The sequence below is a fragment of the Lepidochelys olivacea genome (genome assembly GCF_965140295.1).
Source record: "Lepidochelys olivacea isolate rLepOli2 genome assembly, chromosome: 24".
Taxonomy (NCBI): Eukaryota; Metazoa; Chordata; order Testudines; family Cheloniidae; genus Lepidochelys; species Lepidochelys olivacea.
In genome coordinates this window covers 19,016,630-19,027,643 of record NC_140434.1, presented here as the reverse complement: position 1 = coordinate 19,027,643, position 11,014 = coordinate 19,016,630, and the positions used below count along the sequence as shown (strand labels likewise).

At 64.7% G+C, this 11,014-nt stretch overlaps 1 protein-coding gene across 2 annotated transcripts; it reads left to right on the top strand.

Annotated features, from left to right (window-relative positions):
- The first annotated feature begins 1,003 nt into the window (after positions 1-1,003).
- LOC311512391 (cell adhesion molecule CEACAM7-like) lies at positions 1,004-6,181 on the top strand. 2 transcript variants are annotated; one of them, XM_084613603.1, is made up of 8 exons: positions 1,004-1,023; positions 1,549-1,666; positions 2,463-2,831; positions 3,671-3,937; positions 4,091-4,195; positions 4,337-4,428; positions 4,655-4,696; positions 5,012-6,181. In XM_084613603.1, exons 2-8 carry the CDS (start codon positions 1,612-1,614, stop codon positions 5,057-5,059), a joined length of 978 nt encoding a protein of 325 aa, XP_084469729.1. In that variant the 5' UTR covers positions 1,004-1,023; positions 1,549-1,611; the 3' UTR covers positions 5,060-6,181. The 2 variants fall into 2 exon arrangements, with proteins under 2 accessions (XP_084469729.1, XP_084469730.1); XM_084613604.1 differs by lacking the exon at positions 4,091-4,195 and having other exon boundaries at positions 1,005-1,023.
- Positions 6,182-11,014: the final 4,833 nt, after the last annotated feature.

The following is an 11,014-nucleotide window of genomic DNA, read 5'->3' as shown; positions in this document are numbered from 1 at the left end:
CTCATTGACTAGGGTTTTGTGTTCGGAGAGGAGTTGGCTTCTGGGTGCTCGTGAGCGTTTCATGAATGACTGTAAATACCGGACACACGAGAAGCCACCAAAGGGGAACACACTGCATTTGAGAAGTTCATTGACAGAGCTGTGCAAAATTACAAGAAGAAACCAGAGACGGAGATGTCGTGCTTCCTACTAGGCTCGAGTAGCCAACTGTAATTTGTGTGATGATTTTAAACCATGAGTTAAATCTGATAAAATGGTCTTGAAACATTTCTCAGTTTTTACTATGGTACCATAGAGCCCTCCTTCGCCCTCATGCTCTCACCCCTCATCGGCCCTCACCCCCCTAAAAATTCAAACCCCCCCCATTACAATTCCTGGGGAAAAGCTGGTGCCCACACCAGGGCCAGGGGTCGCTGCTCGGGGCTGCGGATTCCCCTAACTTCAATTCCTGGGGAAACTCTGGCTGCAGCCGCTCGTCAAACATGCACCCGCAAGGTCAGCCACCCAATCGAGCCGCCCTCAGCTTGCGGAGAGGCCGCCGGGGCGAGGTCCCCCCTTTGCGGCCGCTGTCCCGAGCGCAGGACGAGGGGCACCTCCACCCTTGGCCAGGGACCAGACAGGGTTTCCCCTCCTTGGAGATGGTGCCTGCTCCTCGCTCTGGGGGTCGATGTCCCAGGGCCCCAGCAGCCCAGGTATTGTGTTGTGTTGTGTAACGTTGTGTTGTGTTGTGTAACGTTCTTGGTCACATTCAGTCACATCCTGTAGACCCGTTTTCCCTTCTCTTTCGGTTACACGTGACTCACCATGGGGTGTTTAATCAGCCACCTTGAGACTCCGGGTGTTTTCTTCCTTTGCGCTTCTTGGAACGGTTTCTAGATTCATTAATTGCCTCCCACAACGTATGGATTGAATTTAAACAGATCATTCAAACGAACAAATCCCACCGCTGACCCCCAGGCTCAGGATTTGTTTCCTCCTGGTGCTGCAAGGAGGCCAAGCCAGGCCACACCTTCCGCACAGCAGGTACGAACCTGTCGTAACCCTCGGCCGCCCCTTTCGGGGGGGTTGGAGGGGGCATTGACTGCTGTGCCCTGGGGCCCGGAATTCCTGTCCCTGGGCCTGTCCCACCCCCCACTGGGGAGACTATCGGGGGGGGGCAGGATCCCTGGAGGCTAGGGGGGTCCTCCCCTCTGTCAAGCACTTACCCCCCCAGGGACAATTCCCTTGCTCATGTGATACCCCCCCACATGTCTGCTGGGGCCAGACCCCCCAGGGAGGGGTCAGTGGGGCCCCTGTCGTGTCCGTATCAGATTCCCCTGATGCTGCAGCGACTGGATTGAGACACCCCCGCCGCCCCCGTGTCTGGGTGGGGGCAGGGGGAGGGGCGGGAGAGTCCCTCCCCCCAGCAGGGGAGGCAGGCAGGGTTGTCGGGAAATGTGGGGCACGGTGCCAAAGGGGCCGCACCCCCTGCCCCGTACCTGGGCTGGGAGGTGCTTCGTGCTGGCTCTGCTCCCTCCAGCTTCCCCCGTCTCTGCCCTTTGCCCGCAGCTGGGAACCAGGCGTCTCTGCCGTCCCGGCGGGTCCCGGCGGGTCCCGCAGCAGCGAAGGGCGATGGGGCGAATCCCCCACAGACCAGGCGGCCCTTGGACAGGGATTCTCCTGGCAGGTCAGAGGGGGAGAACGTGGGACCCAGGTGTCCGGGGCAGAAAGGGCTGCAATAGGAGCCAGTGTGAATGAAAGCGGAGGGGCTGTGGGTCGGGACTCAGGGGCCCCGGCAGAGCTGGGCGAGGGGCACCCCAGGGCTGGAGTAGTCGGAGGGGGGCTCTGACACTTCCTTTCCCAGGCTGGCTCCAACCCCACCCTCCCCCGAGGCTGAGCCCCCAAGCCACGGGGACACGCACAGAAGCCCCGTTGTGTCCCGCAGCAGGGATCAGCTGTTTTCTTGTGTCTCTCTGGGCTAGAGAACTGGGGGACACACACCCAGCCCCCCCCACTGAATTCCCTCCCCCCAGGTCTAGCAGGCGGAACCAGAGCCAGGCAGAGACCCAGGGACCCGGCACCCCGTGGGGGGGCGGGGGGAGAAGGGAGAAGACCCTTTCCCTACCCCCCCACCCCCCGCCGCACCTGTTCCTTCCTCCAAAGCAAAGGGGAAGTGAGCGGAGGAGGCTGGGAGGGGAAGCCTGAGGCCGGAGGGGCCCCGTGGGGCTGCCCTGCGTGTGGGTCCGGACTCCAGGGTCCCGGCCCAGAGACACCTCCCCTGGGTCGAGGCAGGTCCGGCTGCAGTAAAAGGCGGCGGGGCGGCACCTGGCGAGGGGTCCCTTGCAGCTGAGAGTGGGGGGGGGACCCAGGTGTCCTGGACACCAAGGACTGTAACAGGGGACAGAGCAAATGCAAACGGAGGGGCTGCAGGTCGGGAGTGAGGAGCACCACTTGGTATCTGCCTCTCTGGTCTCCCCCCGCAGCCTCCGTCCTGGGCTCCTGCCTCCAGCTGGCGCCGGCCCAGACCCCGGTGACCATCGTCCTCACCCCGCCAAGCCCCGCGGTGGGAGGGGGCGTCAGCCTGGCCCCCCAGAATCCGCCACAGGACTTCGTGTCGTGCAGCTGGTACCGATCAGCGACCACGGATCCAAGCAGCCGGATCCTCAGCTACTTCCCAGGACCACCCCCCGTCCAGAACAACGACTTGACCCACACGGGGCGGGAGACAGCGGGGCCGGGCTGCGCCCTGCACATCGCGGGGTTAAGGCTCAATGACACCGGGAGCTACACGGTGGATATTCAGAGCCCGACTAGCCCTGCCGTCACCACCACGGTGCATCTGCCCGTCTCTGGTAAGAGCCACCCCCGGGCCCTGCCCCGTCCCCATCCCTGCCCCAGCGATGGGCTCTGGGCCTCTCCCCCGGGATGAGCCTGGCTGGGTCATGGGGGGGACCTGCCCCCAAACACAGACCCTGCCCTGTATGTGGCATCCCACCCCCCTGCCCCCAGGAGATGATGACCCCCCAATACACAGAGATGTGGGGCTCTGGGCCCCCAGACGCCCCCTCCCTGACCTGGGAGCCAGGACTGAACATGGATGGGGAGTGACCCCCCCCCAACAGCTGCTGCTGTCGCAGTTGGTATAATCTGCATTAACCCCATTCTGCCGGCTCCACAGACCTCCCCACGCAGACCCCACTCCCCTGCCCTGCCCGGATCGAACCCAGGAGTCCTGGCTCCCAGCCCCCCCTGCTCTGACCCACCAGCCCCACTTCCCTCCCAGAGCCAGGGAGAGAACCCAGGAGTCCTGGCTCCCAGAGCCCCACTCTTTCCCATGTAGCCGTGTAGCCCTACAATAAAGTCTGTGGCTGGATAACAGCTCACTACTGCTGCCAGGGAGCTGGGTCTGAATCCTCCACAGGGCTGCGGGGCAGGAGCCCCGTAGAGCGAGGGCTCCCCTGGGGTCGGGGTGAATCCAACTGCTCCCCCAGGGACGCTCTCTCTGTTCCCAGAAATGCTGTCCAAGCCCACGGTGACGCCAAACCAAGCCCAGGTGCTGGAGAATGGGACCTTCACCCTCACGTGTAACATCTCCCCCCACGCCGACACCCTGCTCTGGCTCCGGGGCTGTTCATACGGGGATCTCTCACTGGCGCTGTCCTTTCCCTTGATCCTCTCCCTCTCTGTGTAGACGGGCCAGACTCTGCCAGGATAGACCCGCCAGGACCCATCGACCTGACCCTCGGGTCCCCTCTCACCCTGTCGTGCGTCGCCGACTCCGTCCCAGCCCCGAGCTGTCGCTGGGTCCTCAATGGCACCGACACTAACGAGACCGGGACCAGCTTGACCTTTAACCCCACGACCTTAGCTCACCAGGGCACGTACGAGTGCCAGGCTCACAACCCAATTACCAACCGCACTGCCCGGGCGTCTGTCGCCGTGCGGGTGACAGGGACGGGTGAGTCCCCGGGATGGAAGAACGCGCTGCAGACACAGGGATCCCACCGCTGGCACCAACGCCCCAGTGCGGCGCTAGGGGCCCAGGCTGCAGGGAGCGGCGTGGGGGGATTGTTACTGACCGACTGATCCAACCCTCCCATCTCTCCTCCAGCCCCAGTCGCCCCTCGTCCAGGTCTCTCTGCCGGGGCCGTCGCTGGGATCTTCATTGGGTCGCTGGCGGGGGCGGTGCTGGTCGGAGTCGGGGCCTATTTCCTCTGTGAGTGACACCCGGCCCCCCCGTGGGAGCCAGGACTCCTGGGTTCTCTCCCAGCTCTGGGAGGGGACTTGGGTCTAGTGGTTAGAGCAGAGGGGCTGGGAGCCAGAACCCCAATCCAGTATCTCTGATGATTCCTCCCAGACTCTCGCTGCCGGAACGAGACCCCCAAGGAGACCGGGGCACCTGTCTTGGTGTACGAGAACCTGCCTCCGAAAGCTGGGGTGGGGCCAGTGGTGAGTGACAAGTCTCCAGTCCCGCCCCCTCCTGAGTCCCGACCCGCAGCCGCCAGCCAGTTTACCCTGTCCCCTTTGGGCAGGGGTGGGGGAGGGTTACACAAACCCTGGGTCCCACTGACTCTCCCAGGGTCCCTCCCCCCACCCCGAGCTCGGCTGGAGGGGCGGGGGAGGGGGGGTCTCTGTGGTCCGGTGCTAAAGCCCCTCTTGCCTCTGTCTCCCCCAGGCCCAGCCCGGGAGCCCCCCTGATCCCAGCCCCATGTACCAGGTGAGCACTGGCCCCTGCGCTGTATCCTCCCCCTGAGGGGGGTTTGGACCCAGTGGGGGGAGGGGGAGCTGCCCCCCAGAAGCCCTATGGCTGAGAACGGGGCTGGTTAACACATCCCAGAGCAGGGGGAGCAGAGTGAGCCAGAAGGGGACCAGCCGGGAGCCTCAGGGCTGAGGGGAGGTGCTATGGGGGGCCCAGCACTGGGAGGGGGAGGATGGGCCCCTGGTGTGGGAGGGGCTGTTGGGGTCCCACGGGGGAGAGGGGACTGGGCCCTCCCCGGGGCGTCTCTGGCTGAATCGTCCCCGTTTCCCCCAGACGCTGCAGCCCCGACAGCAAGACGTGTACGAGGAGCTGAAGAAGTGACGCCCCCTCCGGCCCCCCCGGTGCATGCTCATGGGGCCCCCGGCTCTGATGTCTACAGACCAGCCCCCAAAGGGGCTCGTGGGGTCCCTGCCCAGAGCTGGCATCGCTGGGCGCGGTGACCGTGGCGAGCCGTGTGCCGGGGTCACGTCCGGGGCTGTGTGTCTGGCCTGGGTCTCAGGGGCTGGTTCCAGCCGGGCAGCGGGAGGCGCCAGGCCCGTCCCTGGCAGACAGGAGGCACTGGGCCGTTCTCTCTGTGCCCGGCTCCGGGGCAGCTGGGTGGTGCCGAGCTCGCCAGGCGGCTGGTTCCACCCGGAGCCAGGCCCCAGGAGCATCTGCCCCATCCCCAGGGAAGCAGCCGGCAGGGAAAAGGGCCCAATGCGGGGGGCAGGCGTTTCTGAGGACAGACGCTGGCTTGGTGGGAGCTATCGCGGGGTGCGGGGTGCGGGGTGCACCCAGGGTCCTGCCCCGTGGGGAGCAGCTGCCAGCGGGTTTGTCTCCTGCAGGGAGAGTCGGAGCCCGGGCAGCTGGGAGCCGGATGCTGGCGGGAGCTGAATCCCGCAGGAGCTTCCAGGGGCGGGTTCGGGACGTTGGGACTCTGGGAAACGCGTCCCCAGTTTGTTCTCCATGTTACCCATTGTCCCGTTAACTCCATGAGAACATAAGAGCTGCCAGAGTGGGTCAGACCCAAGGTCCAACCAGCCCAGTGTCCTGTCTGCCAACAGTGGCCAGTGCCGGATGCCCCAGAGGGAATGAACAGACCCGGGAATTGCCCAGTGATCATCCCCTGTCGCCCATTCCCAGCTCCTGGCAAACAGAGGCTAGGGACACCATCCCTGCCCATCTTAGCGAATAGCTATTGATGGACCGATCCTCCAGGAACTTATCGAGTTCTTTTTTGAACCCTGTTATAGTCTTGGCCTTCACAACATCCTCTGGCAGGGAGTTCCAGAGGTTGACGGTGCGTTGCGGGAAGAAAGACTTCCTTGTGTTTGTTCTAAACCTGCTGCCCGTTCCTGTCATTTCCCGATCCCTAGTTACGAGGAGTAAATAACAGGAGCCTCCAGCGGCTCCTTGTCCAGCTCTGGGCTCCGGCCAATAAACTCAGCCTGGTTGTCTCTGTAAGGCCTGGCCGTGCTGGGGCCGAGTGGGGCGCTGACTGGGGGGGGTCACTGCTCAGCTGGGGGGTCCGAGTCCGTGGGGGCAGCGGAGCTGGGAACTTGGCCAGTGGACAGCGCCAGGGGCTGGACACCCCCGGGTGGATCCTGGGCGATGGGGGCGCCGATCGCTGACCTGTGGAGGGCTGAGTGGGGGGCTTCGGGGCTCTGACCCCCAGTAAAGCCAGACAAGGCTCCTCACAGCGGGGCAAGGGGCCGCGGGGGGCCTCCCAGCCCGGCACCCCGGGAAGTGTCACAGGGCACAGCCCAGGGGTGCAGGGGGAGCAGCATGGGAGCAAAGGCCCCGCACGCGAAGCCGCCAGGCCACGGGAGCCCCCGGCGCGATGCCGGCCCCAGCAGGGCCAAGGGGACCCGGAGGCGTCTGGCCCGGACCCTGGCCGTGCCGGGCACTCGCTGCTGCCTCCTGCTGGAGAAGGGAGGCCCAGGCCCCCGCAGGCTCAGCCGGACAGGGGCTGCCCCGGCAGGGAGCTCTCGGCCCCGCTCCTGGGGAGCCGGGGGACGGCCCCGCTGGGCCAGGCCTGATTTGTGTCCCTGGGCTTGGACCCTCTGGGCTTTGCCCCTTCACGGCAGCAGGACCCAGGGGCGCTGGAGCCATATGCCCAGTGGGGGGCTGAGAGCCATTGAACCCTGCAAACCACGTCCAGCCAAGGGGTGCGGCAGCCCCCCAAGTTCCAGCACCCACAGCAGGACCCGTCTCGATCCAGTGCCGGGGGGCAGTCTGTGCTGTGAGCCTGGACCCACAGGCAGGGCAGCCCCACAGGGCCCTTCCTGGGTGAGACTGTCCCCTCTGAGCTGCACCCACCCACTTCCCCTTCGGCTGCTAGGGAAGGGTGTGTGTGTGCAGTCGGGGGGGGTGACTCTGCCACTTCCTGGGGGTGTCTGTCCCCTGGGTCTCACGCTCCTTCACAGCCCCCCCACCCGCTCCCGTTCCTGCTGGTTACCCTCAGCCCCTCCCACCGGGTATTGCTTCACCGGCCGATTGCCCCATTTCCTGTGGGCTCTCCCAGAGCGATCGGCTCCGGCTCTCGGCAGACTCAGGCAGCGTCGGTCAGGCCTGGGTCACATGTTCAGGGTTTTTTGGGAGGCCTCCCAGCATGCACCAGGCTCTCCTTGGCATGACTCTGGCTCTCGATTCGCGCTCCCACAACTCCTGTTCCAGCCGGGTGGACACGGCCCAGGCTGGCGCTGGGCCCCGGGTACTGGCCGAGTGGGAGCTCCCAGGATACATGCTTCTGGCGCAGAACGGGGAAAACGGGCTCTGGCCGGTACCGAGCGGCCGGGCTGCCCCCAGCAGTGCACGGCAGAGGAATCACGGTCCTGGCCGTAACTGGGCACGGGGCCGTAACACACGTGGACGCCCGGACTCCCCCGGGTTCCGGCTTGGGGCCAATCACCGGCTGGTCGGCGAAGGGACGCGGCACAGAGCTCACACGCCTGGCGTCCAGGAAAGCCTCTGCCATGGAGCCCCGTGGGGACTTCCCCGCTGCGTCACGCTGGGGCCCACCCACGCTGCGTGCGGTGGGTCGGGAGCCGGCCACGGGGCGAGGGCCGCGGGAGGTGCCGAGCGGGGACTCACTGGCCTGGAGGGAGGTTGCTACAGGCGGGCGGGCGGCTCGGTCTGGGAACCAGCCTTAGTCACCAGTTTACTATGGCCTGGAGGTGCCGAGGCTCTGAACTGCCAGGCCCAGACGTGCCGGGGCTCAGCCCTGGCACAAATGAAGCTCTGAGCTCCGGCCCCTGGTGCTGTACCCCCACAGGGGGATTGAATCCCGGGGGAGGGGGGAGGGAGCTGCCCCACATATGGGCCCGGGGCTGAGTGTGGGCCTGGCAATCACACCCCAGAGACAGGGTGGAGTGAGTGAAGTTGGGGGTGGCCCCCCCAGGAGCAGGGCCCAGAGCCCCAGGTCAGGAGGTGTTGGCTGGGGGAGGGGGAGGGCAGATGCTCCCGTTCCCCCTTCCCCCCCCAGTTCCACACGGTTCCAACACCCCCCAGGTCTCTTGGGGGGTAAGAACCCCCAGGCCGGGGAAGGGTGCCGGAGCTGACGGTGCCTGGGCAGCCACCTGGGTGCGCCAGAAACCAAGATGGGATGATTCTGCCCAGGACTGAGCCTCATGGGAGAGTCCTGCCCCCCACCCACCCCCGCACGGCTCTACCGGTGCCCCTCACTCCCGACCCGCAGCCCCCTGTTATCCTAGCCCTGCCTCGCCCCCCAGCTCTGCTGGTGCCCCTCACTCCTGACCCGCAGCCCCCTGCCAGCCCAGCCCTGCCCCCCTAGCTCTGCCGGTGCCCCTCACTTCTGGGGCTCCCCACACATAAACCCTCCCCAGGCTGGTATTTAAGCCCCTGGCGTTGGGTTCAACTCTTTGTTCTCAGCAAATGCCAAAGTGCCTCCCAGACACTCAAACAGGGATGGGGCTGGTGGGGGAAGGGAGGGAATAGGACATGGGGCCTTTCCCCTCTGGGGGCCCCTGGCCCTGATCTGCCCCCAGCATAGGGACTGGCTGGCTCAGGGGGGCAGGGAATCGGTACGGGGCCTTTCCCATCTAGGGGACTCTGGCCCCGATCTGCCCTCAGGGCAGGGACTGGCTGGCGGCGGGGGTGGGGGGGATCCCCAGTTTTTAAGGCCGGGGAGGGGAATTCACTCATCTCATCTGACCCCCTTGTACCTTGCAGGCCAGCGAGTTTCACCCAGTGACCCTGCACTGAGCCCAATCACCCGCATTTGGCGAAAGCCCCTTCCAGAAAGGGCCCCGCTCTGGGTCCGAGATGGAGCCATGGCCCCCGGGAGTTTGTTCCCCTAGTCCGGGGGGGCCAGGCTAGGGCCCGCGGGCTGTACACGGACCCCCAGAGCAGTTCATGAGGCCCGTGGCTGCTGCAGTAGAATGGACTAGGGGCCAGTTTGTTCGCGTGTTGTCATCAAGCGCTGGCCTTAGGGGTGGGCGCCACGGTCGGGGGGAGCCATCCAAGTGCCGCAAGCTGCCGGACTGGGGGCGAATGTGGGTGAGCCCAGGGCTCCTGGCCAGCCGGGGGGACGTGGGGCCTGGGGTCGGGGGGGAGCCTGGCCCACACAAGGCCGTGGTTAGGTGTAATCAGGGTGAGCACCTGCCCTAGTGATCCCCTGTGATGAAGCGGGACTGTTCTTAATGTTTCCTCTGAATAGTGTGGGGGTGCCTCAGTTTCCCCTAGGCAGTTCTTAAGTATCTAGGGGGTGGGGTAAGGGTGTATGATCATTGCAGAGCCCTAGAGGGCAGGTGTGTGCAGGGGTCTGGACACAGAGAATGGCCAACACCCTGTTTCCTGGCAACTGATGGCCCGGGCCCTTCCCCCCTGCAAGGTGAGAGCTAAAGGGTTGGAGAACAAAGGAATCTGGTGACCTCCTGTCCCGGGAAAGGGACAAAGCCCAGGGGAGGAGGGGCTGGAGGGAGTTTCAGTTTGGGGCTGGCCGGGGACGAGGAGTGAAGTGCAGACGGGGTTGTCTGGCTCACTGCCCCCCAAAATGGACCCAGCTGAGGGGTCCTGCTCTCTGCACCTACAAGCTCTGTGTTAGACCATGTTCCTGTCGTCTAATAAACCTCTGTTTTACTGGCTGGCTGAGAGTCACGTCTGACTGTGAAGTTGGGGGGCAGGACCCTCTGGCTTCCCCAGGACCCCGCCTGAGCGGACTCGCTGTGGGAAGCGCACGGAGGGGCAGAGGATGCTGAATGCTCCGAGGTCAGACCCAGGAAGGTGGAAGCTGTGTGAGCTGTGTGTCCTGAAGACAGGCTGCTCACAGAAAGGCGACTACCCCAGAGTCCTGACTGGCTTCGTAGGGAGCAGTTCCAGAGCATCGCCCAGGGACTCCGTGACAACTGGTGGCAGAAGTGGGATATACTGCACCCCATGGACGGTGCTTCCTGCAGTAAGTGACTGGGGAACAGTAAAATGAAGGGGGATTGACGGGGACCAGGCGCGCTGAAGATTCATAGAGAGATGGTTTCAGGGGGCGGTTAACCCCTGGGAGTGTGTGACCAGAGAGAAGGACTTTTGCAGTAACAGGGTCCCCCGGGGGATTGCAGTGAGCAGTCCCAGGGGTGGAGGAGTCTGCTGCTTGACCCTAGCAAAGAGGTGGTGACCTCGAGAAGGGCTGGCACACTAGGGGTTCTCCCTGGAAACCGTGGGGAGCTGAGAGCACACAGGCCTGTGAGTCCACAACAACTTGGGAAGAGCAGAGTGAGGGCCTGTCACCGTCTCCTTAAGAAGGACATTGTAACCCTGTGCAAAAAGAGAGGGTTGAGCGTTGGAAAGTTCACCAAAGCACAGTTAATCGTGCAGCTGGAGGAGGATGACGGCTCTAAGGAACAGATTCCTGACCCAAATGGGGCTATAGCAGGATCTGGGAGCAGCTGGAGTGGGAGCCAGGCATCCCCAAGACTCCTGTCCCCGACCAGACGGGGGTCTTCACGATCGGGTTCCCCATCTGGGGATCGGAGACGGACGGGATTGGAGCTGAGTCCGAGGGAGCAAGAGGACTGTGGGAGACAGCGAGAGCCCGAGAAAGAGCTGCAGAAGCAGCAGCAGCATGAACTGGCGGTGGGGGAGTGGAGAGGCCTAGGGGACCTCCCCGGGGCGAGTGGGGATAGACCCCGGGGGGCCAGTTCTGCAGGGAACCTCGAGACTAAATTGCTGCCCCTGGTTAAGGGGGGGTGTGTGTGGATGCCACCTCACTGCCTTTGAGCAGGCTGGAGATTTGAACCAGGGGGACCCTGCGGAAAAGCCCCGGTGTCTAGCTCCCTTGCTGGG

Coding starts and splice junctions, on each gene's coding strand:
- LOC311512391 (XM_084613603.1), top strand. CDS start 1,612: ATGGGGCGAATCCCCCACAGACCAGGCGGCCCTTGGACAGGGATTCTC. Junction 2,832..3,670: donor GGTGCATCTGCCCGTCTCTG/GTAAGAGCCACC, acceptor CTCTCTGTGTAG/ACGGGCCAGACTCTGCCAGG. Junction 4,697..5,011: donor ATCCCAGCCCCATGTACCAG/GTGAGCACTGGC, acceptor CGTTTCCCCCAG/ACGCTGCAGCCCCGACAGCA.